General features: G+C 53.6%; 1 protein-coding gene across 12 annotated transcripts in view; it reads left to right on the top strand.

Moving 5' to 3' along the window:
- The first annotated feature begins 13,085 nt into the window (after positions 1-13,085).
- The window catches only part of CADPS (calcium dependent secretion activator), a 203,115-nt gene continuing 190,062 nt past the window's right edge, over positions 13,086-26,138 (top strand). For 7 of the 12 annotated variants that reach the window (XM_040569340.1, XM_040569339.1, XM_040569341.1 and 4 more), the window contains exon 1: positions 13,087-13,615. In XM_040569340.1, coding sequence (XP_040425274.1) covers positions 13,196-13,615 — 420 coding nt within the window. In that variant the 5' untranslated portion in view covers positions 13,087-13,195. Of the gene's footprint in view, positions 13,616-26,138 lie in introns of all 12 variants that reach the window. The other 5 variants (XM_040569331.1, XM_040569338.1, XM_040569336.1 and 2 more) reach the window with 1 other exon arrangement.

The raw sequence follows: 26,138 nt of genomic DNA, 5'->3' as shown, positions 1-26,138 counted from the left end.
CTCATGTTCACAGGTCAGTCCCCCGCTTCCTCCACTGCTTCCTTGTCCCAACGTGTCCCCAGTGCCAGGATTGCTGTCACTGTGGTTTTCCATCACGCATATGTGGGCTGGAGATCTGGAAGTGTGAAAGCTCAGGGATTTCTTCTGCTGTGCTTTGGTGCCCCAAACCAGCCTATGGGCTTGATTTCCATACCCAAAAACCTGAAAAAAAAATCCTGAGATTTTACGGCTTGCAGTGCAGTATATTAAGGACGCTGCACACATTCAAATACACAGCTTCAAATAGTGGGGTGTTATGGAATAAGATGGAAATTAAAGGGAAAAAGTGAGTGCTTCAGTGGTCCTGTCCTCTCGTGCCCCAGCGTCACCCAGGCAGTGTGAATCCAAGTCCGTGCAATCCCCAGACAGCTCAAGCGCCTGCTGAAAGCGGTGACACCACTGAGGCATGAAGCTACTACCGTGTGTTTGTATGACTGGCAACTGCTCCCAACGTTTCTTGTTTTCTTTACTTATATTCATCCCTATCAGATTAAATTATGCTTGAAAATATTTTAAAAATATTGAACAAGTTCAGTATATCTCTAGGGGGAGATTTATTATGTTTGTAGTGTTATTAAACTTGTATCTCATACCTTCTTAGTACCAGTTTTTCATAGGTCAATTAGCCAGAGCTTTTCTGTACCAGCAACACTAATGAAACCTCTAATGGGCTGCAATCAAACCACTTTTTGTTAATATACAGAAGTGCTGGGATTTATGTTTAAAGAACAACAAGTAGAGAGTGGTGCCGTGTCTTTGAAGACTATGGGTTGTGCTTGCGTTTTCAGAGCTTGGCTCATTCTGTGATTACTGTGTCACGGCGCTACCCCTACAGACAGGCTAAACGTGCTCCTTTTTACCTGTAAATCACAGTCAGAAGCAACTGCTTTCCCCGCCCCCCCCCCCCCCCCCCCCCCCATGGGCCTCAGAAATGTTTGTGGTCTCAGCTGTGTCCGTGACTTGTCAAGTGCCAAGTCACCATTTCCAAGCCCCACGACCAGTCCCGCGCGGCAGAGGCAGCTGTCTCAGCACAGCGTGGCGAGGCACAGCAAGCTGCACTCCGTGCGGTCTGTGGGCAAAACGAGAACAAATAAAAATCCATGAGCTGAGTTAGAGAAATGGCAAGAAAAATGGCCCGGTGCTGTTCTTTGACTGGAGCAAAGCAGGAAAGCGCTCAGAAACTGGGGATCCTATCAAAGTACGAGGAGATACATGTTCTGAGAAGAAAAAAGGTTGTAAATATCCGTGTTATGGGCAATATATGCATGAACACAAGGCAGTAAATCCCAGTAAATGCCGGGGTTGGTGACATTTTGGAGCCTTCCCCCAGCCAAACCCTTCTTGTGGCAGTGACATTGTGAGGGGATGATGCTCTGCCACCAGGAGCAGGGGCAGCAGCTCCTCCGACATGGATTATTGTGGGATGTTGGACAGCAAGAGGCACTCAGCTTATGGATGCTGTGACACACGCTCTTGGAGGACTTGCTAAACTGCAGCAGTATTTACCTAGTCACCCACTTTCTATTTCAGAGGGAAAAAGGGCAGCAAATATTAAGCAAAGTGGTCCTGTGAGAGCTTTCTTTCTCTCACTCCTCCACAACTGCAGGAATTTTAAGAGACGAGGGACAGTAGGAAGGCTAGAAATAAGCATGACACCTTTATTGGCTTATATATTTTTAGACAGAGAAACATACTATCTCAGATATAGGCAGAATTATATAAAAGAAAGGTGCACTGGCACTGCTGTAGAGCTTCACATAAAACAGCACAAGGAAGCCATGCAAGCATTCAATGAACAATCCTGAGCTTAGCTCCTTTGGTACCTTGGTATAATTTATTGCTTCTTAAGAGGTGGCTCAACCAAAGCCTACCTGAGTCTGCGCAGGGGGAGTATACAATGCTGTCACCTAGCAGGGAAAGGTGCAGTGAAATGGGAGCTGAGCCCAGACAGAAGGCTGAAAAGACAGCACAAAACGTTAAATAGAGACAATATTTAATAAGCTACGTGCATACACCAGCTTCCTTCCCCCTCTTTGCATCAGGAGTGGGGATCCTGAAGCACAGGCATGGAATTACTGGGCGAGATTCAGCAACAAGCTGCCGTCAGCCTCGAAAACCCATTCCCATCACTTGTGGCCAAAAAATATTTGATTGCATCCTTCGTTTTCAGCTTGGGCAGTGTCGGCACAGGGCAGGAGAGGTCAGGCATCTTCCTCTTCCTCTGCAGGGGGCTGTCCCTGCCTACCTACCCTGCTTGTCTGACCACGCAGGTGTGTACCAGCCTGGCACATCCTGCAGAACCATGAAGCCTTCTGTGGCTCGTCCCTTCTGTGTGGTGACTGCCACGCTCCTGCACGCGCAGAGCGCTGCCAAGCGTCACTGGGATCCTGCAGGGAAAAGGCGCAGAGCAAAGCCTGCTCGGGGACAGCTTGCCCTGGTGACATGAGTGCTGGCTCCTGTGGGGACTGGGGAATCCGCTGGCAAATTTCTGCAGTTATGTTTTTTTTTTTCCAGGGAAGAGCTCCTCGCCTCCCACTGCACTTCGACCCACAGGGCTTTAGCTGATACTAGCCTTTTTTTTTTTTTTCAGCCATTTGAAATCCAGCAAGCAGCGCTGGTTGCTGCTCCCCCCTGCCATTGCTGGCCTCCTTGGGGGGAACATTTTGGCTGCTTTAGCCTCTGAAGATGTGTTTGGAAATCTGGATGAATCTAGGGAGTAAATTCACTCTTTTACTCTCACTGTAAATGCCACTAAAGTCATTTGGCTTCACAGCTATTTCCATCTCCGTGTACTGCTGGCAAAACACTGCCCTGCCCTCCCCGGTGGTGCTAACCCTCCTGTGGCCGGTCCTCATTAGGATGAGGAGCTGCTTGTGTTTTTCACGTAGTGTTTAGCCAGCCCTGCTTCCATGAATGCTCCCAGAGGCTCGCTGGCCCGTGGTGCACTGCCCGGGCACCCAGAGCGTGCTGCTGTGCATGTAATTGTGCACGGTGCGAGCTGCTCAGCACATGCACAGCGTGGGACCTGTACAGCACGGGGTGTGTGCGTGCAGCACGGTGCACATATAGCCCAGGGTATGTAAAATAAAGCGCGTGAATGACAGGGTGCAGACAGCACTGTGCACGTCCAGCGTGCTACCCGTACCGCACGGTGCGCAGACAGCACCGAGCACACCCTGCACGGAGCACGCACAGCACAGCCCCCAAGGTCACCAGCCTCCATCGGCCCCCTTGAGAGCCTGGTGAGGAGGCACCGGAGAGGCTCTGAAGGAGCAGAACTCCCCAGCAGACTCAGTGCTGATGGAGTCAGGCTGCCCAGGGCGCTGGGATGTCCCCAACTCACTCCCAGCCCACCCAGGACCACGTTCCCAGTTCCTCCTTCCCCCCCAGCTGCACTGGGATAACGCGGAGCTACTGGAGCCATTCTCTGCTACCTGTGCAGCCTGAAGAGCTGCCAAGGGAGGCATACAGGCCTGGTCCCTCTGCTCTACACATGGTAAAATGGTTGCAGTAAATCAGCTTGCCAGAGATTATGCCGGAGAGGCCAATAAAGCAAGGAGTGTTCAAACAGCCTTGCAGCCCCGCTCTCTGAAACCCGCTGCTTAGAGGAAATAAGCTCTGTCTCGGTAGGCGTGATCCTGCTGGAGAAATGAAGCCTGGCTCTGCGAAACTGCTGCTGAAGTTCGGGACGTGTCCTAAAGCTGTGACCGAGTGATTGATACGCAGAGGGCAAAGAGGGTCCGGGTGGGGAAAATCCCACTGAGACTGGTGGGGGGCTGGTGGGCATCCGGGTGACCCAGCACCCACGTGGCTGCAAGCTGGGTGACCCCGCACCCAAAATGTCTGATCCCTGGGGCAATACCAGACGGGGAGAAGTGCGTTATCCCTGGGAGAGCAGAGCTGCTGCATCTGTTTGATGCTAAGGCTTTTCTGCTAGTATCACAGACCAGCTGCTGCGTACCACCTGCTGAAATGGGATTTTTGTGTAGGACGTGCCGTGCCCCGGCCACGGGTGGTGGTGGAAGCAGCTCAGCATGTCCACAATCTGAAAAAATTATGCCCTGTGATTTTGACCGCCTGTTGCAGCTTTATTTGCTGATAAACGTGATCTTTGCTGTTTCTGTGTAGTATCTGTGCAAGCAGCGTGCAGTTCAGAGCACCACCCAAGAGCACGGCAGCAAGATGCTCCCGTGAACCCCAGAAACCAATGCCCAGGAGAACGACTTCGGTTAAGCGATCTGACCGTTCACATTATTTAGAGGTAGAATCTAAGTTATTTAAAATTAGTAGTCTCCTAGGATCACCTGCTATTTTTACCCTCTTAACCACCACTTACATGTAGAAATACTCGTTTATGTACATGCGTACGTGTTTACACACGTATATACACACGTATACACAGTGTTTGACATCATCCTAGCATCACATTTCTTACTGAAGGAGAAAATTTTGCAGCAAACCTGAAAGGTACTGCTCGCAACAAGAATATTTGGGAAGTAATGGGAAGTGCTAACACTGCACAAACACTTGGAAGAGATCCAAGCCAATGCTTTCAAAACTTAGATCAGAACTGGCAGTCCTGTTGCCGCTGCTGTGTGATAGCATGTACGGAGATGTCAAATTACTCAGAAGGCTGAAATCCGTGCAGCTCAGCACCGTTTTTGTCAGTAAATTAGAGAATCAAAGTGGAATCAAACTCTTAAAGAAGATTTTCATGGCATAAAGTGAAATATTTCCCCCCTATTAAAACGCTTTTAAGAGACAAAATCATCCAGCATGTGTTTTACCAGCCTGTAAAATGTGCAGAGCAAGCACAGCCAGCACACAGGCTGTGAAGACCTGCACCTCGTTGCTCACAATATCCACTTTCTCTGTGCCGACTTCAGCAGCTATCACTCTGTAATGTCACCAGGGCTCTGCTTGGGGCTGTCTCTCTCCACGAGCCCGGATCAGCAGCTTCTCATCCTGGTAAGCACATCCCCAGCTCAGGGCAGGGGACTGCAAAGGGATATTTAATCGGACAGAGCTTTCTCCTTTTCCCTGTCTGAGAAGCCAGAGCCCTCAGCAGGATGGGTGAGGTGTTGAGAGAGAGCTGGGCTTTAGGAGAGCCTGACCTGGTGGTGGCAGCCCCCATCACAGCTGTCTGCCTGCAGCAAAGGGAGAGGAAAAAGTCAAGCATGGCTCGACACTGAGTTTTCAACGTCGCCCCAGGGCCCCCGCTTGCAGCAGCCCCTACCAGTGCCACCAGCGCTGTGTGCTTGTTCCGCCTGACATTCCCCAGCGCTGCCTTTCCGAACTCATCCATAAAATCACGCCCGTGGCTGGGACTTGTCGCGGAAATGCGCAGGCTGGGGGTCTGAGCAGGGGCTGCGGGGCCTGCGCTCAGCCCCAGCAGGACAGAGGGAGGGCTCCCCCGAGGCGGGCTGTCCACGCGTGCATAACTGGAAAACGATCCCCTGGAGCTGTCACCAGGGAAGTCCTGCGGGGAAACTCAGCCAAAGCGAGCAATTGCTAAGCGGCTCCAGAGGGAACCCACGGGCTCTCCTCTCAATGAGCACTGGTGGGTCAAGATGTTCACCAGCACGTCCAAAATAACCAGAGGAGAGGAGAAACAGCCCCTCTCAAAGCACGCGAACTTGCAGCTGGAAGAACTTCCCTCTACAGTCTCCTCGGCTCCAGCCAGCCCCAGCCAAGCTCCTGGGTGGGGCGTGAACGGGCTGGATGTTACTCGCGTCCTGCCTGATGGCAACAGCAAAGTCCTTGCAAACAGCACCGAGTCTGCTTGCCACGCCTGACCCTTTGCTGAACGAATAGCAGAGAAATTTCCGAGTGCTGCGAGCCGCGGCCGTGCCAGCGGCGAGGATGCTCGGCAGCACCAGCGGCGTCTCCGTGCCGCACGCGAGCAGCCGGCTGGTATTTGTATCCGATTGTCGATGTGTAAGCAGGGAGCCTGCCGTACATTTACATCACTTTCACACTAAATTTGGAACAGAAAGCATTAAATATTTATTGTGAGCCTAAAATACCGCGCGAGCGCCCTACTTACTGATATTGCATATTAATTCACGTAGATTTCGCCGAACTGATAATGCGTTTATTTAGAAGTGGTGACTCCAAGGCATTCATTACGATTGTGCTGTTTAATAAAAAGCGAGATTCGTGTCCCCAGAGGAACCCCATCTCGTCAGATCTGTAAACCCAAGGAAGTGGCTTGTGCAAAGGGAAATTCAAGGGTTCGTATTTACTGGGGGGAAAAAAGCACTAGCGGGAAGTTTTTAGTGATCCGTTGCAGACCAGTAAAATCAGCCTTTCCAGAATAAAGGCACTTCAAAGCCTAGCAGAAATTACGAGTTATTTCCCTAGCAGTGGGAGGATGTACATTCAGAGAAGCAATCACTCAGCCGGAGCATAATTGCTCCAAATCGATTACTACCTTCTCCAGGTGCTTTCCTGAAACGCGAGGAGCAGCAGAAAAACTACCCCGAGAAAGTTAAAAAATAGTAAACACACCTTGACTTGACTCGCAGCGACCCTGGGGATCGCAGTCAGGCACCGCGTGGCAGCAGCGATCCACCCCGGGTTTTGTAGGAGCCCTGTGCATGCTGGAATAGCTCAGCTGCAATTATTTCCAGGCTCTGGGCTAGCAGAGTAGGGCGCATTTAATAGAGCCCCTTGTTCCTCCTCCTGCAATAAGACTCAGTCATTTTTAATTATAGCCGACTCGGAAGCTGAGAGCCAGCGCTGATAGGGCAGCAAAATATTGCTCCGATCCTCTCGCTGGCGTTCGGAAAGGATTTCGGTGCTGAACCCGCCACGGACGTGATGCTGCCAGTCCGGCCAGAGAGCGGAGACGAACAGCTCGTTTGTGGATTTTGCCGGGTAGCCGCAGACAGCGGGTCTGCCCTCGCTCAGAGCCTGCTGGGTGAGGCTAATTCGGTGTTATCTATTTTAACACCTGCTGTAACAAACCCTATGAAGAGGCTGCAAAGACCCGAGCCAGTGCCAGGGCTGAGCGCCTTGGACCCGCTGCATCCCGGCGGGGAGCGGGCTCTGCCCCAGCCCACGGAGGCAGCGAGGCAGCACTGGGGCAGGCGGCCAGGGCACGCAGCACATTTCCCACCGTGCAGTGGCCAAACTTCCCTACCTCGTGCCTTGTGCTATCGGAGAACCTCTTCTCCTCGGCCCTGACGTGCCTCTCGTCATGCTCCATCCCCTCTCTCCCTGCACTGTTTGCTCTCCCAGCACCTCGGAGCAAAACGAGGTGCCTGGGAGAAACCCAGCGGGTGATCCTCGCGAGCACCTGCCTTCAGGCACAGGAGGAACGAAAGCCATCACCTTTTTATTCCTCATGTGAGGATGTGCTTGCTGCCTGCCCCGGCTGCCCCTTCCCGCAGGCCAGCAGAAGGCAGAGGACTGGGCAGCGGCATCGCTGACTCCGGGGAGCAGCCACCAGCACCCGCACAGCAGCGGCTGCGGCGCCTCCAAACGCAGTCCCACGGTGGAACGAGCGCTCCTACCTCGGCACACGCGGCTGCTTCTGCCTCTGGCTGCTGCGGGAGCTCTCGTTTCCTTGCAGATGCTCCTCGGGTCTAGAGAGCAGCACCCAGCACCCACCAAGGGGGAGGTCTCAGTGGGGAGAGGCAAGGGAAAACAGCAGCTCAGCAGGCATTTTGGGGAGACTGACATGCTTTCCCAAAGCATCTTTGAACACGCTACCCAGAAATAGATTAGGAGGCGACCTCATTGCAAGCCCCAGATTTCTGGCAGCGTGCGGCGTGGGGCACGCCACCTCCCCTCCCCGGCGGAGCAGGATGCAGATAACCTCCCCTGCCTCCTGATCGTAGGAAACAGCACCGCCGAGCCGTGCTGCTGCTTGGCCTCGCATCCAGAGGCTTTGCAAGGGAAATTTATGATGTCGCTCAAGTGCTTTTGGGCTGCGGGCGTGTTGCGGCATATTGAGAGCGTTCGGCATCAGCTAGACCAGAAATCGGGGGCAGGTGGCTTGTGGTGGCCGCTCCCTGGCCACCTAGAGCCACGAGCTCTGTCCCCGAGGTCCCCTTCCAGCGCAGGGGGCCGGGGGGCTGGCTGCGGTGAAGGAGGTGTCACTGCCCTGCTCCCCTGCTGGCCACCTGGGCGCAGCAGGAAGGAGACCGGAGGCCGACCTTTGAGACGGCAGCTCGCTGAAGAAAGCAACATTTATTGCCTGAGCTGTAAATCAGCGAGCCCTTGGCTGTAACTATTCGTGTGCAGGGCGGGGAGGGAGCAGAGCAAACGCAGCAGCAGGAGAAACGCTGAGCCGCAGCTGTGGCCGGTGCAAGAGCCGGGGGTGCCGCTGCTGCAGCTGGGTCTCCGGGTCTCCTCCGCCACCTTCCCCGTCCCACGTCCCCCACCGCGTTGCTGAGGGGTTGAGCAAGGCCAGCAGCCCTCCCCGCTCCTCGCTTGCTCCTGAGGCAGCCAGCAGCCCAATGCAAATATTAGCTGAGCGCGCGTGGATGGGCGGGAAGGGCTCTAAGCCCTTCTGTTTGGAAGACGCAGCAATCTATATCCCGGTGTTACCAAGAGACGGGGATTGTTTGCTGCTCTATTTTAGGAGACGGTGAAACGTTGCACGGAGCCTCGGACACACCAGGATTTCTATTTCCCTTCGGTAAATTGGGGTTATCGCCAAGCGGCACCGTTTCACAGCGGCACTCTGCAGCCGCAGACCAGGCTCTGTTTATTCCTAAAAGCACGGACGTGCTGCTCGAACCTGCCCGTTATTCAGAGCCGTGACGGCTGCTCTTTAATCTATCTGCCTGCAAGGTGCAAACCGTCCGGTCCCTCGCCGCGTGTGCCCAAGGAGATCACAGTGACTCCCAGGGAGGAGGCATCACTTACTGCTTGTTGCACAGCGAAAGCAAGGCTGGCCCTCAGCAGCCCCTCTTTCAGTCACTGCTGAAATTTCTCATTTGTACGAACTGGAAGATCTTTCTGGTTTTAAGTAGGTTTTTGACACCTACTTTGGCTCTCTGTTTGCCTTCCCGTGTCGCCTACTACTGTACAAAATCCAGACTTGTTTTGCAAAGTTGCAATTCGAAGATGAGAGGTACAGCTGAGCAAACATTTATTTCACATTTCAGCGGCACGGAGCCAAAGGTCCGGGGTTGTGGTAACAGCCAGAAGAACAAATGCTCGCAGATGTTTGACTTCTCGACGTGCCGGGAGCAGCAGCCAGCAGGCAACGGCTGATTGCTTGGCGGCTGCCACCGGGCAGCACCGTGCCCATGTCTCCACCACCCGAAACCAGGAGCTGCTCCGCCTGCAGGGCAGCTCCCCCAGCTCGTCTTGAGACGAGGGTGAATCCCAGCTGAGGACACTGCGCACGCTCCAGCATTTTCAGATCAGCTGCCGGTGAACTGCAGGCATAAGGCAAATCTTCCGTTGGGTTTAACCAAAACCAGAGCCGGGCTGAGGGCAGGAGTCAGCGGTGCATTAAGTGACAAGGCTGGGAGAATCGGCGAGGACCCCCAGCATGAGCAGCCCACCTCGCCTTCCTGACCCCATGGCTATGTGCAGTGTAAGGGACTTCACGTGGCCGAGGGGGAGCTCAGGTGAGGCTAAACAGCACATTCGCTTTCCTCTCTTTTCCCTTCCAGGCCACCTCCGTGACTCGCTGCCACTGCCACGTGCAGATTTTACAAAGGCGCTAACTGCTTCCAGCTGCCATAAATATTCCGGTTTAGGCCTTTAACCAGGATTAATAAAAGGAGCGCGGGTTTGTTTGTTTTTCATGCAAATGTGAGCCTCCCTGTGGGAGCTATTCAGTTAAGCTCTCCCAAATAGCTGCTATAAATGGAGTTTACTCTTTCTGAGGGTTTCTTCCACACCATTCGGTCCTGCCAGCCTGCTTGCAGAGGCAGCGCTGCTCCGGTGCCTCATGCACGGGCACCTTGTTTCCAAAGCTGTGGCCTCAGCTTCAGCTCTGCTTTTCTTTACAGTCATTTCCACAAATCATTACTTACACTGATTTCCCCTGTCTAATGGGAATAATGGAGAGGGATACAAATATTACAGCAGTGATTTCTTCTAATAGCAGCAGGCTCTTTCATTTGACACTGTACGAAATGGAAATAAATTTGAAACATTTCATGAAATACTTTGAATATTCCTTAACCTGTGCTGCTTCCAACATCAGAGGCCACCTGAGATCTCTGTCTCGCTGTGTCCAGCCAGGAGAGGTGAGAGGGATGGTGCAAGTGCTCCCAAGCACATGTGCATTTGCTGCTCCTTGTTTGCCGTGTACATACAAGGAGGCACGGAGGTCAAGTAATCCCACACAGCGCACCTTTCCTCTTACTGGAACACGCGAGAGATGGAAATGCAGACACTTTGGAACTCATTAGGTAATTATCGTGGAAAGTGTTTTAGAAGAAGCACAATTTGGAAGATTCACGACGCTGGGAACAAATAGGTAGGGGTAGATCTTGAAGCCTCCTGGAGGCTGCTCCAAAGCGCTAAGCCAGAAACGGCTGTGGGTTTTGCAGCTCTGTTGCACCTTGAAAAGGAACTGCCCAGCGTTCTGCATCCTTTTAACCCAAACACTATCCCGGGCAAACAGAAATGCACACCAATATAATATCAAAAATGACTTAGCTAATGCTTCCATTTGTCTACATTTACCCACTCATTATAGGTGATTACACAATTACCCACAATGAAATATTACCCCTGGAAGTTGCACACACACAATTTGCACGGCTCCACTCGTGCTGCTTCCCTTCCCACGTCATGCAGGGCAGTCGTGCTGCTGTGAGGCTGCTGGGCTGGCTCACCCAGCCATCTTTTGGGCCATATTCTTCGATGAAAAATTTAGGGTTTGCATGCCATTCGTGTTTATAACAGTGTGCATTTGGAAACAGAAAGCAAGAGGCCTGAGAGTTTCTGACTGTTCTTTCCTTTTTTCAGGAAGAATCACTGATGATGTAGCTGTGTGTTCAGACATAACCAGGAAAAGGTGGCTGTGTGATATCAGGAGGGAGAAGGCGTCTCGCTCTGAGGAGGAGGTGTCCCTGCTTCTCTGGACCAGCAGCGCTTCCCGACGAACCTCGCTTAATCCTTGCCTGAACGTCTAGTCAGGCCCTATCAAGCACATCCAATTTTTTCAAAATTCTCCAGTGAGCAAAATCTCACCCACTGAAGGATAAATATATTTCTGAAAGCTCCTAAAGAAGAACACTTTTTTTTTTTTTTTTTTTTTTGGGGGGGGGGGGTGATTGTGTGTATCTATTTTGCATCAATTAATTTAAGAAATCTTTTCTGACAATCTGTCAGAGAAGTCAATCTGTCTCTATAGATAGACACGCAATGTCTGTGATGTTCCTACCAGCAAAAGTTGCTTCTGTCATCCCCAGCTGCTTTTTTTTATTATTTTTTCCCAGCGAATCCACCTCTGCGGGGTTATCTGTAGCACTTCCAACCACTAAACCAGTTCAGAGCAATCACTGCTGAAAGAAAACCTTTCATAAAAAAATGGCTCAATTTTCTTCTGATCATCTCAGAGAGTTTTATTGCTGTCATGTCTGGGACGGGGAGGACATAGAGATGTAGCTTTCAAACATCTCTGGGAGAGAGCACCCGCAGAAAGAAATTTCTCCATTCTCCAATACAATAAACAGCATTTCCTTCTAGAAAATCCCAAAGGCTTGTTGGGGGATTATGTATAGATAATACCATTACAGACGCTGGTGTAATTAATTATATTTTTTCTGCCTTCACAGCTGGCACAAGTGGACTCAGGGCAATGAGGTTTTTGGGTGAATAATATAAAACCAGCATAATTTAAAAGAGAGAGAGAGAGGGACATATAACTTTGCTGAGGAGGAGATCCTTGAGACGTTCCCATCATCGCGGTGGCAGCCATCGTTGCGTTAGTCATGTAAGAGCCTTGGGCCTGGCAAAATGGCACCGGGAGGTGCTGTATGACCTGTCCCCACCTCAAGGGGTAGGCAGCACAACTTTGTGACGTGCCACGTGGATGGGGTGGGTTAGTTGTGGCGTTGGGCTGGTGGCACCAGGCTCTGAATCCTTGGGAAGAGCCCTGGGAGGCCTTGGGAGGCCTTGGGAAGGAGGATTACTGACAGGGAGCGCGGCGACAACTTGGCGTGTAGGAACTTGGTGACTTTTTCCCATTTTTCCATCTGCATCAACTTATCAGCCTCTTTCGGGACCACGGGGCCCTAAAAGAGCTGCAGAAGTTTTTCCAGACTCTTGTGTTGTGCCAGGCTTGTCATCAGGTTGCCATGGGAGCTCAGATGATGTGAAAATCCCAAAACGTGGTCTGTGGCAGCACCCAAACCTTGCCTTGTGCCCCACCACCAGGAATCGGTGCTTGCCCCCTCCGAAAAATGGAAAAAAAAAGTAAAAAAAAAAAAAAAAGTTTGTCAACACACCGAACAGGCGACAGTATTTTGAGGTTTACAACAGCAGCACTATTAATTAAGCAGAAAGAAACCTTGCAAACAGACACCCGCCCACCGCAAATACACCACGTACACACAACCGAAGCCTCAATCCGATCTGGAAATACCCAAAAATCAGCACATCAAACACAGGTGGCGTCTTCACCGATTCATCACCAAAAATCAGCACATCGAACACGTGGCATCTTCCCTGATGGCCCCTCAGAGCAGCTCACGAAGCCGCCGCTCGTATCGCCACACACACACTGCTTGGTCTAGGTGTCCCCACGGACTCATTACACACGCACTCATTAGTGACTCAGGTGAAATATTTATTAGCAACATTCAGGCTTTCAGCGGCGCCGAGGGTGTTCAGTGACACCGCTGTGTGGACACGGCCCCCGCCCCCCCCTTCGCAACCCTCCTGAGGCGCCGGCCATGGCGGCGGCCCCCAGCGGGCATGCGCAGCGGGGCCGGGGGCGCGCCCGCTTCCCGCCGTGCAGCACCGCGGCCAGCGCCCGGCCGGGGGCGCGCGTTGGGCGGGGCCGCGCGGGGCGGGGCGAGGGCGGGGCGGCGCGGGGGCGCGCGCGGGCGCGGCGGCGAGCGGAGCCGGGCAGAGCCGAGCGGAGCCGAAGCGAGCCGAGCCCAGCCCAGCCCAGCCCAGCCCAGGCAGCCCCAGCAGCGGCTCAGCCCCGGCCGAGCCCAGCCCGGCCGCCGCGATGCTGGACCCGTCTTCCAGCGAGGAGGAGTCGGAGGAGCTGGTGGAGGAGGAGAGCGGCAAGGAGGCGCTGGCGCCCGCCGCCGCCGCCCGGCTCTCGCCCAGCCGCCCCGGAGAGGGCCCCGGCCCCGGCGGCGGTGGTGGCGGAGGCGGCGGCGGCGGAGGAGGAGGAGGAGGTGGAGGAGGAGGAAGCAGCGGCAGCGGTGGGCTGCAGCCGGGCGGGCGAGCTGGCGGTGCGGCTCGGCCCGCCAGCCCCAGCCCCTCGGTGGCCAGCGAGAAGGAGAAGGACGAGCTGGAGCGGCTGCAGCGCGAGGAGGAGGAGAGGAAGAGGAAGCTGCAGCTCTACGTCTTCGTCATGCGCTGCATCGCCTACCCCTTCAACGCCAAGCAGCCCACCGACATGGCCCGCCGGCAGCAGAAGGTACCGCCGCTACCCCGGCACCTTCCCCCGGTGCCCCCGTGCCTGTCCCCGCCGCCCCATCCCCTTCCAGCACCCCGCCAACCTGCCCTCCTGCTCCCCTGCCATCTCCCCGAACTGCCCTCTCGCTCGCGCACTCGCCCGCCCGCTCCCCAGCCTCTCCTCCTGCCCGGTGGCCGCTCGCCGGGCACCCCAAGGGCAACCTGGGCGCAGGGCACCTTGGCCCCGCACCGCAGGGGTTGCAGCGGCAGCAGCCCTGTCCCGGTGCACGGCCCTGCCGTTGGCCTCGCTCCTCGCCGTGCTGCCGCCCAGGCGGAGCCGGTGCTGGCGTGGGGCATCGTCGCTCCTGGTTATGCAAGGTCGGCATTGGGGAAGTTTGGGATTTTGGCCGTCTGAAGGAGAGAGATGGGTTGCGTTGCTGGGAAGCAGCAGGCGTGCACTCTGTCCTCCTGCTAAGGGAGTTTGCAACTTCACGCTCGCTGCAAAGTTCGCTTCGCCGGGAGTGCCAGCGCTGGCTTAGGGAGTTGCCGAGCCTCCTTCCAACTTCTCCCAAATGTTAGCGCGTGGCGAGCTCCCCCAGTTCCTCCGCAGAACGTGGCAGCGGCGCTTTGCCATGAAGCGGCTGACACGCTCCTCACTCTTCCTCCCAAATGCGTCACCAGGGCACGGCAGCGAGCTGCTCCAGACACGGGCTGGGGAGCAGCACCTCGCCGGGGTGCTGCGGCGATGCTGGGTCTGGCACTGGGCCGTCTGCCCTGCGCCAAGGCGTGAGCTGGTGGCCCGGAGCAGAAATCCAGTCCCTCCAGCACGGGGACGCAGGCACACGTCAGCCAAACACAGCCAACTCGCTCCCTGTGGCACTCAGAGTAGCTCCGTGGTGGGACGTAGCTCTCTGGGATGGCTGGCTGGTGTTTTCCCCTGGTTTTAGTTGAGTTTCGCATATGGCGATTTTAGCCTTAGTACCATTCTTTGTTCACAAATGACCTTTATAAGCCAGGAAGGCTCCTGGGTGTACTGCTGCAAACGGCGTTCATTCAGTTCTGCTACACCCCGGGACTATTATTAGTCATTGCAACATACGGAGGTAGGAAAGTGCATCAATTCTGCGCGCAGTTTAAAGGCAATGTAGGACAATCTGCTGTTGCTGGAAGGTTGAACAGTCTGCTTTTGTGTGAGTGAAGTTCATGACTGAGGGTTTGGAGAGTTGGTTGTTTTTTTTTTATATTGTTCACCTATAAACCTTTTCAGCAGACTGTGGATTTTCAAAGTCATCTTGGCTTTTGTTCCCTCCCCAACTTCTTCGTGTTAGGAAAAGCTAATGGAATTTACATAATTCCTTGTTTTGAAGGAATTCAAGCAAACAAACAGAACAGGAGGGAGTTTTTCCAAAGGCGCAGGCAGCATCTGCGTGGTCTGGAGATGGGTGGCTGGGAAGAAGGGCAATTTATGGTCCGTGAAATCCAGGTACTGCCCTGTGACAAAACAGGGAGGGAGGGGGACGAGAAAAGGAGGCAGCAAACTGCAGGTGAAACAAAGAAACGAGGAGTAATGAGAACACCGATAAACTGGCAGCAGTACTCGAGGGAATGGGGAAGTTACACAGGACCCGGGGAGAAAATAATCCCTTCTGTGTGAAATGAGTAATGTTGGGAAATATGCCTGGCTTGTTTATACAAATAGCTAAAATAGGTGTCTCTCGGGGCTTAGCATCTCCCCACAAAGTTAGCAGTGAAATGGAATTTGGAAAGCTAAATTCAACCTGACAACGTGTCAAATTGAATTCACCCTTTTAAAGGTGAATTCACTGTGGGTTTTCTTCATCTGTGTATTCCCATACTCAGTTGTCACAGAGGTTTCTGGGAGTAAATCCTTGCCCGTTTTCCTCAGCCTAGGCTCCTATTAAAGTCAATTAAAGCCCTGCCAGAGCTTGTTGTTGGACTGCACATGACCACTGCTTTCCTCTCGGATCACTGTGGGAAAAACCCACCCCTCCTTTCCTGGCTTGTGGGAGACCCAAGTGTGATGCCTCTGGGTTTTGCTACCTCATGGGCACGGAGATGTTGTCACCAAGGCTCTGCTGGATTTAATAATCTTTATGGGAACTCCATGTATTGGTGCGTTTTCTGTGGTGATGAAAATACCAGATGCTTCAAGACTCATCAGGGTGGAGCAAATGCATTTTGGTTCTCAGAGAGAACATGTGAGAAAGCAGAGCTTTGGTCGTGCCCTGGTGGGAGCTCTTGCCTCAGTTTCCCCCTGACAGGGAGGTGATAAACCTGATGGGAGGAATGTGAGGCCTGAGGAGCACACCCTGCCAAGTCTGCTTCTGTAGCCTCGTTTGATTCTCTGCGATTGCCTCAGCAATGGAGACAAGGGCGCAGGGTTGTGCCGCAGGCGCTGTGTGATGCGTGGTGGCTGGAGCAGGCAGCCTGCTGTTCCCCCGCGCTCATCAGTGCCTTGGGATGACGGGAGGTGTGCACTCGGTGTAGGGTCACAGCAGAGAGATAATTGCGTGCCATCTGATAAGTTTTAACATATGTGAGAGTGAAGAGGAGAGGGGAAATGTGTGAATGGACAGCTTAGCTGGGGGTGCTGCACATGGGCACAATAGCACTGCACAGTCATGTCAAACTCTGTTTCAAATTTCAAGAACAATTCAAGCTCTTGCCGCTCAGAGCTGGTATTTTTCCTGATCCTGACACGCCAGAAATTTCAGAAGTGCAGTAAGAAGTGTTCTTTAGATCAGCATGTTCAAGCTTACACCTCTGCTACAGATTTACCATGGTGTTTGGGTGGTAAGGCTTCACTTGAGTAACTGCACATCTGTGATGTCTACCTGTACGCTTCTTTATTTACATCTCACTCGCCTCGCTTCCTGAGGAAAAAGGCTTGTTAGATACCTGCCTCTGCTGTCTTACTTCCCTCCTGGATTTCTTTTTTAAGCCACTTATGAATTCCGAGCACACTTGGCAGGCACACAGTGGTCTGCAAGATGCCAGTCCGTGAGGCTGGGTGAAAGCAGGGAGATCAGCAAAGAAGTACCCCAGCAGGGAGGGTTTGGCAGCGGGCAGGCAGCCCTACCAGGCGCTGGAGAACCTGGGCACGGTCCCCATCGAGTGCGGGGCCCTGGAGGCTGCGGCCACCGAGGCTCTGGCATTGTGATGCAGATGATGAGGGAAGCGGGCCTGGTTGGCTCTGTGGGTTCAGAGCAACGTGGCCGAATACCACAGACAGTGCTTAGCTCAGTAATTGCATGCCTGGGATGGTTTTGGTCTTCTCTCTACTTCCAACAGGCCAGTATGAGCTAGAGTTGAGATGACAGACCATGGTCTGCGTGTCTCCCTGCTTGAGCCCCGCTGTGTGAAGCCTGTGAGAGCAGAGCTGTGCCGGTGGCGCGGACTGGCCGGGCAACGCGCCTCTCTTTGTACCGAGGCAGACCCAGCGCCCCTTCCCACATATTTATCTCTTTCTTCATGTGAAAGCCCCGCTGCCGGGCAGGCACGGGCTGTGCTGGATGCTGCTGGGGCAGGAGGGCTGTGAGGTGCCCCACAGGGTTGGGTGTCCGTGCCTTCCAGGTGGCATCACCTGAAAGATCGGCTCCAGGCTGTCGGCATCCCTGTGAGCATATGTGTTGGGAAGGGGGTGGTGTGGAGGACTGGCTAGGTGATGAAACCTGGAGAGCACGCTAGCTGTGGTCACCGCTGGTTTTCCAGCACCGCTTTCTGCCCCGTGGAGGGAGGGAGTGGGTCCCAGCAGGGTGACCGGGAGGGGAACATCCAGCTTCGCTGCGGGTTGCTGGAGCCAGTCCTGGGAGAAACAGCTTGGGATTTGGGCCCTTGTGTAAGCCTGCGGGGTGACGTCGGGTGCATTAGCAAAACCCTCGGTCAAATTCAGCAAAGGGCTTAAGCCTGTGCTTTGCTGAATGGTGATTGATTGAAGCACCATGCTTAATGCAGGGCAGGTGTGGGGGATCAGAAACTCTGTTAAATCAGTTACAATGGGTCTTGAAATATAATGTTTCTGCCATTTTGGCATGCGTGCAGGTGCTACAACAGTTAGAAATGTAATAAAGCTAGCACAGCCTTCCAAATAATCACGTGTTTCTTCACTACCCAGGGCTGAGCTGCTACTCTCAAACTATATTTCCACGAGTTCTCTCTTAAAACAACTGGGTTCTTCTGGGACTGACTGTGACTCAGGTGGCTTTGGGACTTGTTGGAGGACCTGTGATTTTATGGGCAAATTCTGCTTTCCTGGACCCAAGAAGCCCTTGGGGCTTTGTGTTTCTCAGCTCCTCAGGCCAGGAGAGGAAAGCAGGCGATGGGCTCATTTTTCTTCTGTTCCTTGGCTGCTCTCCAGTGCTGCTGAAGAAGGAGAAGTGGGTCTAAAGCGCGAGCTGGACCCCACGCGTAGCTCGGTAGCTGCAGGAGAGCTCACCACGATGCAGCGAGGTCACAATTAGCTCTGTGCCCACAGAAACCTGGCAGAGCAGCTGGGGCTGTCCTGAGCTGCTGGCTCAGTGTGGCCACGGCCACCAGCCGTGAGAGCTGGGTGTGTGGCTGGGCTCGGCGAGGGCCGGTCCTGGGGCAGAGCTGTGCTGGCCCTGCGGTGAGAACAAGCCCTTTGCTGCTGCCCAGGGAGCTTTGCCCTGGGGAAGTACGGCACATCCAAGATGCAGCGCGGAGGACAGAACATGAGCGTCGTGTTCAGTGAGTTGTCTGGAATCCACAGAAAATGGTTATTTTCAGTTAAAACACTTATCATTTATTTTGCCAGTGCCTTATCTTAATTTAATTCCAGCAGATATTAAATATTTGTCATAGTTGGGCTATTTATATGCTTGCAGCTTATTGAATTGGGAAGCAGGTAATTAAATAGGCTGTAAGCTCGGTCTTCGGCTGTTGTAAAACTTTGCAGCTCCTGATCTGTACCAATGATTCAGTTATTGTGGGTGGCACCTCTCAGGTCAGAGATGTTATGAACTAGCAGTGGAGAAGACTCATCAGATCACGCAGATGCAACCTCTGCTAAAGCCCGATGGTTGCAAGAAGTATTATTTATGGCCTCGCTTTGCGTAGTCTAGACGCTCTCCCCGAAGCACTTTGCCTTGTGCACAACTTCTAATTCCTCCTGATGAGTTATGAGTCACTCGCTCGCAGTTCACCTAAGCGGGAAGCGGTCAGCAAGTCATTTCCCTGTGTAATTTTTTGTTAGCTGAAGAAGTATTTAATTTGTTTTGCAGTGCGGTTTAGCAGTAGGAACCCAGCCATCGCAATGCTGGTCCATGCAATGTACGCAAACCCCTGCTAGCTCCTGCCAGTGCTTTAGTCTGGGGGGGTACAGGGATGTAAACGTGATTAATATGCCAAGTCTGATCAATATAGTGTAATAATCAATACAGCTGTTTGTGGGTATGGGATGCTCAGGCTGCTTTGACTGCCTTTTCTTCTGGATTGGGTGGACATAATTCTTAAAACTGGGTGCAAGCGCAGTCTGTGGGCTTGATGTGTGTGCACTTCTTGTTTGAGAAGGTGCTTTTAGTGACAATGTTTTGCATTATTTGCCTGTGATTCAGGCTGATAAACTGTTAGACCTTTTCTAGAACTTAAACACCTGAGTCAAAATGTCATGTAAATGTTTATTCAGCTTGGGGTAAGCTGCGCAGCGTTCAGGCATCATCGTTCAAAACCTGCCCGTCTCAGAGTAAGGGTGAGAGCCTGGACTTCAGGGGTGTGACGAATACAGGGACCCCTGCAAGAGCGCATCAGCTCAGGCAGTTGTGACCCATCATTACAGACTGCACCTGAGCTGTGTAATTCGGCTGGCACACCCAGATGTTGCTGTCTGGTGGGGAAACTGAATGAAACCTGGATTCAGTTGTGTTTGGGGATTATTGTTGCCTAGTCCAAAGGGCGTTGCTTTTTTATTTTTTGCAGCGTTTATTTTATGGTACTGCGGTCTGCAGTAGTTAGACCCCTGTTTCCACCTCCACTCCCTTTTAATGTGGGATTTACTCGATGATTTAGGGCAGGCATCTCCTGTCACTGGGTATGACCTGGATCTGGTCCTGTACAGGCGTGGAGCAGAGCAACCCCATCCCTGCAAGCCCGTCCCGGGCTGTTTTCCTTCTGCCTGCGGGAGGATCTTGGGGCAGAACTTGGTTAAATTCTTGGCAGTAAAGAAGCAGCCCTCAAAGCTATTAGTTAAGAAATGGCTTATTGAAATATACCCGGTCTCTGGCTGTCTGTACTGTTGCCTTGTGAACTGCATTAGTTTTGGCTGCTGTAGCTTCAGAATTTGATTCCAGGTGCACACTGGGCTGGAGAGGATGGCACTGGGAGCCTGCAGATTCTGAAAGCTGGTAGTAAGTGCAGATATTTATTTGGTTTGCAATCAACTAGGTGTATAAGGCGTGCTGGCTCCTGTAGGAATCTCCCTTCCCCAGGGAATTTTCCATTTTGCAAGTCCAGGTGATGCTAGTCTGGCACTGGAGAGCACGGGTCAGAGGGAATATTAGCTGGTGCTCGCTAGTGTGAGATGCAACGCTCTGCGTGCACTGAATGCGACTTTCTGCAAGTGTCCTCATTGTTCCTTCTGCCCCCATCTCATGTCCAGCCAGCCCGCAGCTTTGCTTGGAAGCAAGCTCCCCTCCCAGGGAGGCCAAAGACATTTTGGTTGCCCCTGTGCTATGGAGAGGTGAGCAGGCAGGAGGGTTTGCTGCTCTCGCAGCTGGGTACCAGAGGGTTTAGGCGCTGGGAGGTGACGTGGGCGTCACACGCAGTGAAAACGGACCAGAAGAGAAATTTCTCTAAGATGCTAAATGTCCTTTCCTGGTACAGCGAGAGGGCACAAATGGTTTGCGTATTGCAAGCGTGGAGCTCGCGTTTATTGTCTAGACCTCGAGCTTTACCTTCCATCTTAGCTGACTGCTCCCACCCTTGTAATCAGAGATTACAGACTCATCACTGCCTCGGAAGGAAGCTAATGGGGTGACGCAGCAGGAGCCAGCTGCCTCGCTACCTGCACGGTGACGATGCAAGGATGAAGGAAGGACACGGCGAGCGCTGCTCCAGCCACGGGCCGGGCTGCGTGACCCGCCGGCGGCGCGTGCTCCGTGGCACAAAAGGCAGCGCTGAGCCCCCAGCACCGCAGCCCACCCACCCTTTGCCGGCAAGACCCCCGGGCAGGGGCCATCTGCTGCTGTTATCTGGGGACGTGCGGCCGTCGGAGCTGCAAGGGCTCGTTTTGGTTTTCAGCCAAGACCTAGCTGGAGTTAGGACTGCGGAGACTTCGTGTTCATGAGGCTCTCGGGTGGGAATCGATGCCTGAGCTCTGCGGGAAGGAGAGGGGAGCTGGGGAGGGCTGGGATGTGGCAGCCTGCCTCCCCCCTCCACGCCACGGGGCAGGCTTCAGCCCTGGGCGCTCAGGTCTGGGAGCGGTGGAGGTGGCCTGGGATGGAGTGGGGCTCCGATGTTAGAGGGGCTGTCAAGTCACCTGGGGTCACAGCTGTGCTTTGCGCTCCTGAATTGTCCTTTTCTGGCCTCCAGCAGTCTCCAGAGAGAAAAGGAGAGGATCACACACCTCTCCCCTCCCCGAGGCTGAACTGCTGTCCTACAAACACCCAGATCGATCGTGTACTCATGGTTTATGTTGGCCAGGGTTCTTCCCGGCACTGCGTCTGTGCGTTGGCAGGTTCCCTGGCCTTCAGTGCTGCCTTCTGCTCTTAGAGGTGTTGGTCACAACGCTGCAAGGAGGCTGCTGCTGCCCTCAGTGGGGCTCTCGTGGGGTGCTCCCTCTTCCCCAGCACGGGGTGTCCCCAGCACCCCACACAGCATGTGGGGCAGGCCGGGCGCATCGGTGCTTTTGCTCCAGCCCAGCTCTCCTTGGGCGCTGGAGGGCAGCGTGCTCAGGACATTTCTCTCTCCGTGCATCAGTGACAGCTGCTGCCCGCACTCTGGAGGCTTGCAGGTTGCTGGCTGGCATAAAATGGATGGTCTTTTCTACGGCTGTTTTGCATCTCTGGTGCTGAACTTTCCTTCGGAGTTCCTCAAGCTCAGACCTCCAGAGCCCCCGCTGCAAAGCTCGCGCTCGGTGCTTGTTTCACACAGAGATGTGTGATAGAAATTCCTTCTGTAATCACATTTCCCTGTAAACTCTCTTCTCTCAGAGTGTCTCGCACCAGAATATTCCTGTCTGTGCAGAAGTCACCCCAAATGTGAATCAGACCCTGCTGAGTGGGACAGTCTTCCCACCACCTATTTTTAGTGCGTGCAATTACCCTCCCTGCTTCTCGGAACTCTAATTGCCTTTTTATTGCTGTGGAGCAGTGTGTTAAAGGTTCCTGCATGCTCGTGCCTTGTTTTCTCATTAGCTCTATTTATTCCTCCTTTGGCTCCCTTCCTCAACCTCATCACGTTTAGCATCTTCTCCTTGCCTTCGGGGCCTCGTGCGGCTCTGCCACTTCCCCCGTGTTCCCCCGTGTCCTTTCTCGTGCTCCGTGCTCCCGGCCTCTCTCCGGCACGCCATCGGGGCTGTCTCCTGGAAGGGGCCCCGTGCACAGCGAAAACCCTTGCCAGCCTCCCCTGGCTGCTGTGGGACGTCCCTAATGTTCATCCCCCAAAAGGCCGCGACGGGGTGGGCTTTGTGCTTGTGCAGCACGGGGCACGCCGCGTGGGTAACGGGGAGCAGGCAGCGGCCTGGCTTTGTCTCGTGTGGTCTGCGAGTGCAAAGTCCTTTCCAACGTTATTTGCTTTATGTTTCAGCCTTGTTGTGTGGCATTTCCATAGCTTGAATTAATTTAATTATCCCCCGAGGTGCTTGCTTGCTCACAGTTGTCCGGGACTTTATTGCCCTCCTCTTGTGTATCGAGGAGCCCACACAACTCTGAATCATCAGTAAATGTGATCACGGTGTTTGATGTTTGCTCTTCCAAGTCCCTGATATGTACAATAAATGAAACCGGCCTTAATACCAATCTGTGCCTGCCCGGTAGGCACCCGTTTTGTTCCTAAACGCTTCCTAGCCGCGTTCAGCCCAGCCGCTCCATCCTAATAGCATTCATATTGACTAGAGAGATTAATATTTCATACGGGATTGTATCGCAAGCTCTCGCAGCCTACAGGTACTTTATGTCCAGCACATCTATTAAGCACGATGCCAGCTCGGCGAAGGCTCGGTGGCTGGGCTCGGGTCACCAGCCTGCAACTCCCTCCGGCTCGGCAGGGATGAGGACCCTCGCTGCAGCCCCTGCACAGCACCCCCGAGGTGCCCGGCTGGCAGCGTTTGGCACCAGTTGGACACCAGCACAGGCGGTGACACGACTGGGAACGCACTGGGCTGGCTGTACCACGGGCTCCAACAGCCCCTGTACCACTTAGCTGTGTCTGCGAGGTTTCGAGAGGGTTACCTCTATTTCTTGGGGTGTGAGGAGCTGTGAACCTTGCAATAACAGGCTGATGGGTCCGGTCCTAGCACCTGTGATCCTGTGGATCACAGACAGGGAGCCCTGCAGCTTGGGTGCTGGCTGGGGACCTGCATTTGGGCTTGATGACAGGTTCTGCTCCCTGCCAGCTCCTTCACAAGCCTGCGCAGTTCTCTGGATCTTTCTCAGGCTGCCATCGATAACAAGGTGATGAAAACGTTTTTCTCCTGTGTCGAATGCTGGAAGGTGGCGAGGGCTTATGAGCGGCTGTGTTAATTGTTTAGTGCAGGGTGTGTGGGTCACCGGGAGCACTAGGACTGGGCCCAGAGCTGTGGTCCAGGCACCGAACGTCCGTGGGCTGCCCCTCCTGTGTCTGTCTGTCCTGTGTCTGTCCTCCCAGCAGCCTCCACCGCTGCTTATTACGAAGGCAGTTAATAGTCCTGCATAATTCATGCTGACAAGTTGTATGCACTTGCTGATAAAAGAAGCCGATGTTTAATTTACACACGTGGGGCTTCGTATAGACCTTGCAGCTCCACGAGCCGTGGCTGAGATGAAAGGCAGCGGGAGGGGAGATGGCAGCGAGGTGCGAAGGACAGGTCCTGGGGCCCCGGTCCCTCAACTTGGGGGTGCTGTGTGTGTCCTGGGGGTGACACCCAAGGGTCCTGAGCTGTCCCACGCACCCCTCCCTGCTCCCAGCCAGCCTCCGGAGCACCCAGCCTGCTTTTGCATCGCCGGGAGGCTGCGAAGCGAGGCTCCTGCTCCGAAAGGTGCTTTAAACCCGTGTGAGCAGGAGGAGAGCAAGAGCCCATCAGCTGAGACTCGGTGGCCGGCCAGAAGCAGATGGCTTGCTATTTCTGTGTCCTTTGGTTTTATTACTGCGGGTCTGGGAGGGAGTTACAGCTGCTCCAGTAGTGTGGCAAATCATCTCCATTTGTCTTGTGCTGTTACGCCTCGGTGATGTCAGATGGTCTCCTTACATTTTGTATACGTTCAGACTAAGCAAATCGCAGTGTTTTTTCCATGAAAATTTAATGATGAAAGATGGCACTCTAAGTGATTTTTTTCTGCTTTAACCAATTGTTTCATTTGCTGCATAACCCTCGTGCTAATGGTCATAATCTTTCCTTGCTCTGGCTCAGGAGAACAGATGTGGCTTTTGGATTATTTTTTATTTTTTACCTAGGCAGAACCTCCTTTGATTTACTTTTTCACAGCTCCGATTACTCGCATTGCAATGCTGTGACCTATATCCAAGGTGAAACTTGCAATAAATACTTGCTTGGGGAAGGGAGGCACGACCGGGGTTTTGAGAAGATCAGGGCCTGTGAGACAGCAACGCACGTTGCAATTAGATGTCAACATGCAAATCACTCAGACTTCAGAGCCTGTCAAGGTGAGGCTAGAGGGGACTTCAATCCGGTCTGAGATTAAGCTGAAATCCTTTGGGTGCTTTAATTATTCCCAGTCAATTAAGCTTGCTAGGAGTTGCCTGGTGGCTAGTCAAAGTTGTACAGGAAAGCCTTCTGATGTTTTTATCGTGTGTTCAAAGGCTTGCAGCACTTGTCCCCGTGTAGAACCTGTTCGTGCTGAGGGCTCTCACCCCTCAAACAGAAGAGACTCGGAGACTTGCAGCTGCAGTGACGGCTCCCCAGGTGGCTGAGCATCACTAAACAGTGGGACTGAGGGTTCTCCCACTGCCCCTCGTGCCCTCGGGAGGCAGAGCCCGGAGCCAGAGCACAGCTCGCTGAAAAAGAAAGGAGAACGTCAGTCCCGAGACGTGGGGAGCTGCAGGGAGGAATCGCTCATGCGGAGTGGGTTCGTGCTTCAGAAGCTGCTCTTCCCTTTGGCTTTGAAAGGTTGAATGAAAGAGCTCAAGTGGTGGGAAGGCTGTGAAATGTTTCCTCACCCTCTGCTCGTGGAGCTAAGCTACGGTTTTAGTAAGCGTAAGGTAAATGAAAGATGGTATTTCTGCTCTTTGGTCTTTCTCCGTTTCATGTGTCTGCTGCTCAGCAAACATTAATGAAAAAGTTGGGGGTGTGAACCAGTAAAAAAAACAAAACACAACAACTCTTCTTTGTTGAAACCATGCGTACAAGGTCATAGCTGTTTATGTAGCAAATCTCACAGGACTTGAAAAGGGTCCTTGGTGTCGTCCTGTGCAATTCGTCAATGGTGCTTGTGGAGTCGCAGCACTGCTTTGCACCAGGGATGGCAAGCATACGCTGTGATCATACATCATGCCTCTTTTTTTTCCCCAGCATGGATGACTAAGATTTGTAGATACGAGGCTCACAAGCTGAAAGAAAAAATAGCAAAAATGTGAGTTATGCAGCTGTTTTCATAGCAGAACACTTAATTAGGGTCGAGTATGGACTCAGCGCTGCGATAACCGCTGTATGTGGAGACGCTCTGCAAATGTCCGCGTTCCCTGGAGGGTGCTCAGCACCCCGTATCATCCTGCCCTGAGGTCGGGGTGTCACCGTGGGGCTGGCATCGCAGCTGCTGAAGTGCAGGAGCAAGCTGGGGAGGGAAGGGCTGCAGACAGGGAGGCAGAGCGAGGGCCAACCTTGTGCATCACGCGGGCTGCTGCTGAATCACTGTTTACGCCGGTTCTGTACCTGCTGACTGGATGCATGAAAATAGGGTACTTCTATTTATAGTCCTTACCTTGTGCATTCATGCACACACACACACCGAAATCAGGCTTTCTGTGACGGGAGTAGTTCCTTGTCTGCATGGGGGAAGTATTCCAGAGCCGTGGCACAGTCTTTGCACTTGTGAGCATCGCCTGGGCGAGGAGCATGGTGAGGAGCCGGGTGCGGGAGTAAAGCCGCGCGGAGCTGAGCGCCTGAATGCTCCCAGCCCGGCAGCAATCCTGCCCCTGCTGCACCAGGATCGCAGCTGCCAGGCTTTATTCCGTGTCCTGCTGCCTTCCTTTGCCTTCCCCTTCAGAGCCGACGTGTTACCCAGGCGTGACCTGAGCAGCAGCTGCGGCAGGACCGCGGTGCCTCGTAGCTCTGCTTTGGTGCCGGCAGCTCGGGCTCGCCTGCCATCGCCCTCGTCTGTCTCGTTATGCATCGATGCTGGTAGAGCAGTGTCAAG

This window comes from Cygnus olor, chromosome 10, assembly GCF_009769625.2.
Source record: "Cygnus olor isolate bCygOlo1 chromosome 10, bCygOlo1.pri.v2, whole genome shotgun sequence".
Taxonomy (NCBI): domain Eukaryota; kingdom Metazoa; phylum Chordata; class Aves; order Anseriformes; family Anatidae; genus Cygnus; species Cygnus olor.
The sequence above is the reverse complement of the archived record's forward strand: the minus strand, read 5'-3'. Positions and strand labels throughout refer to the sequence as shown.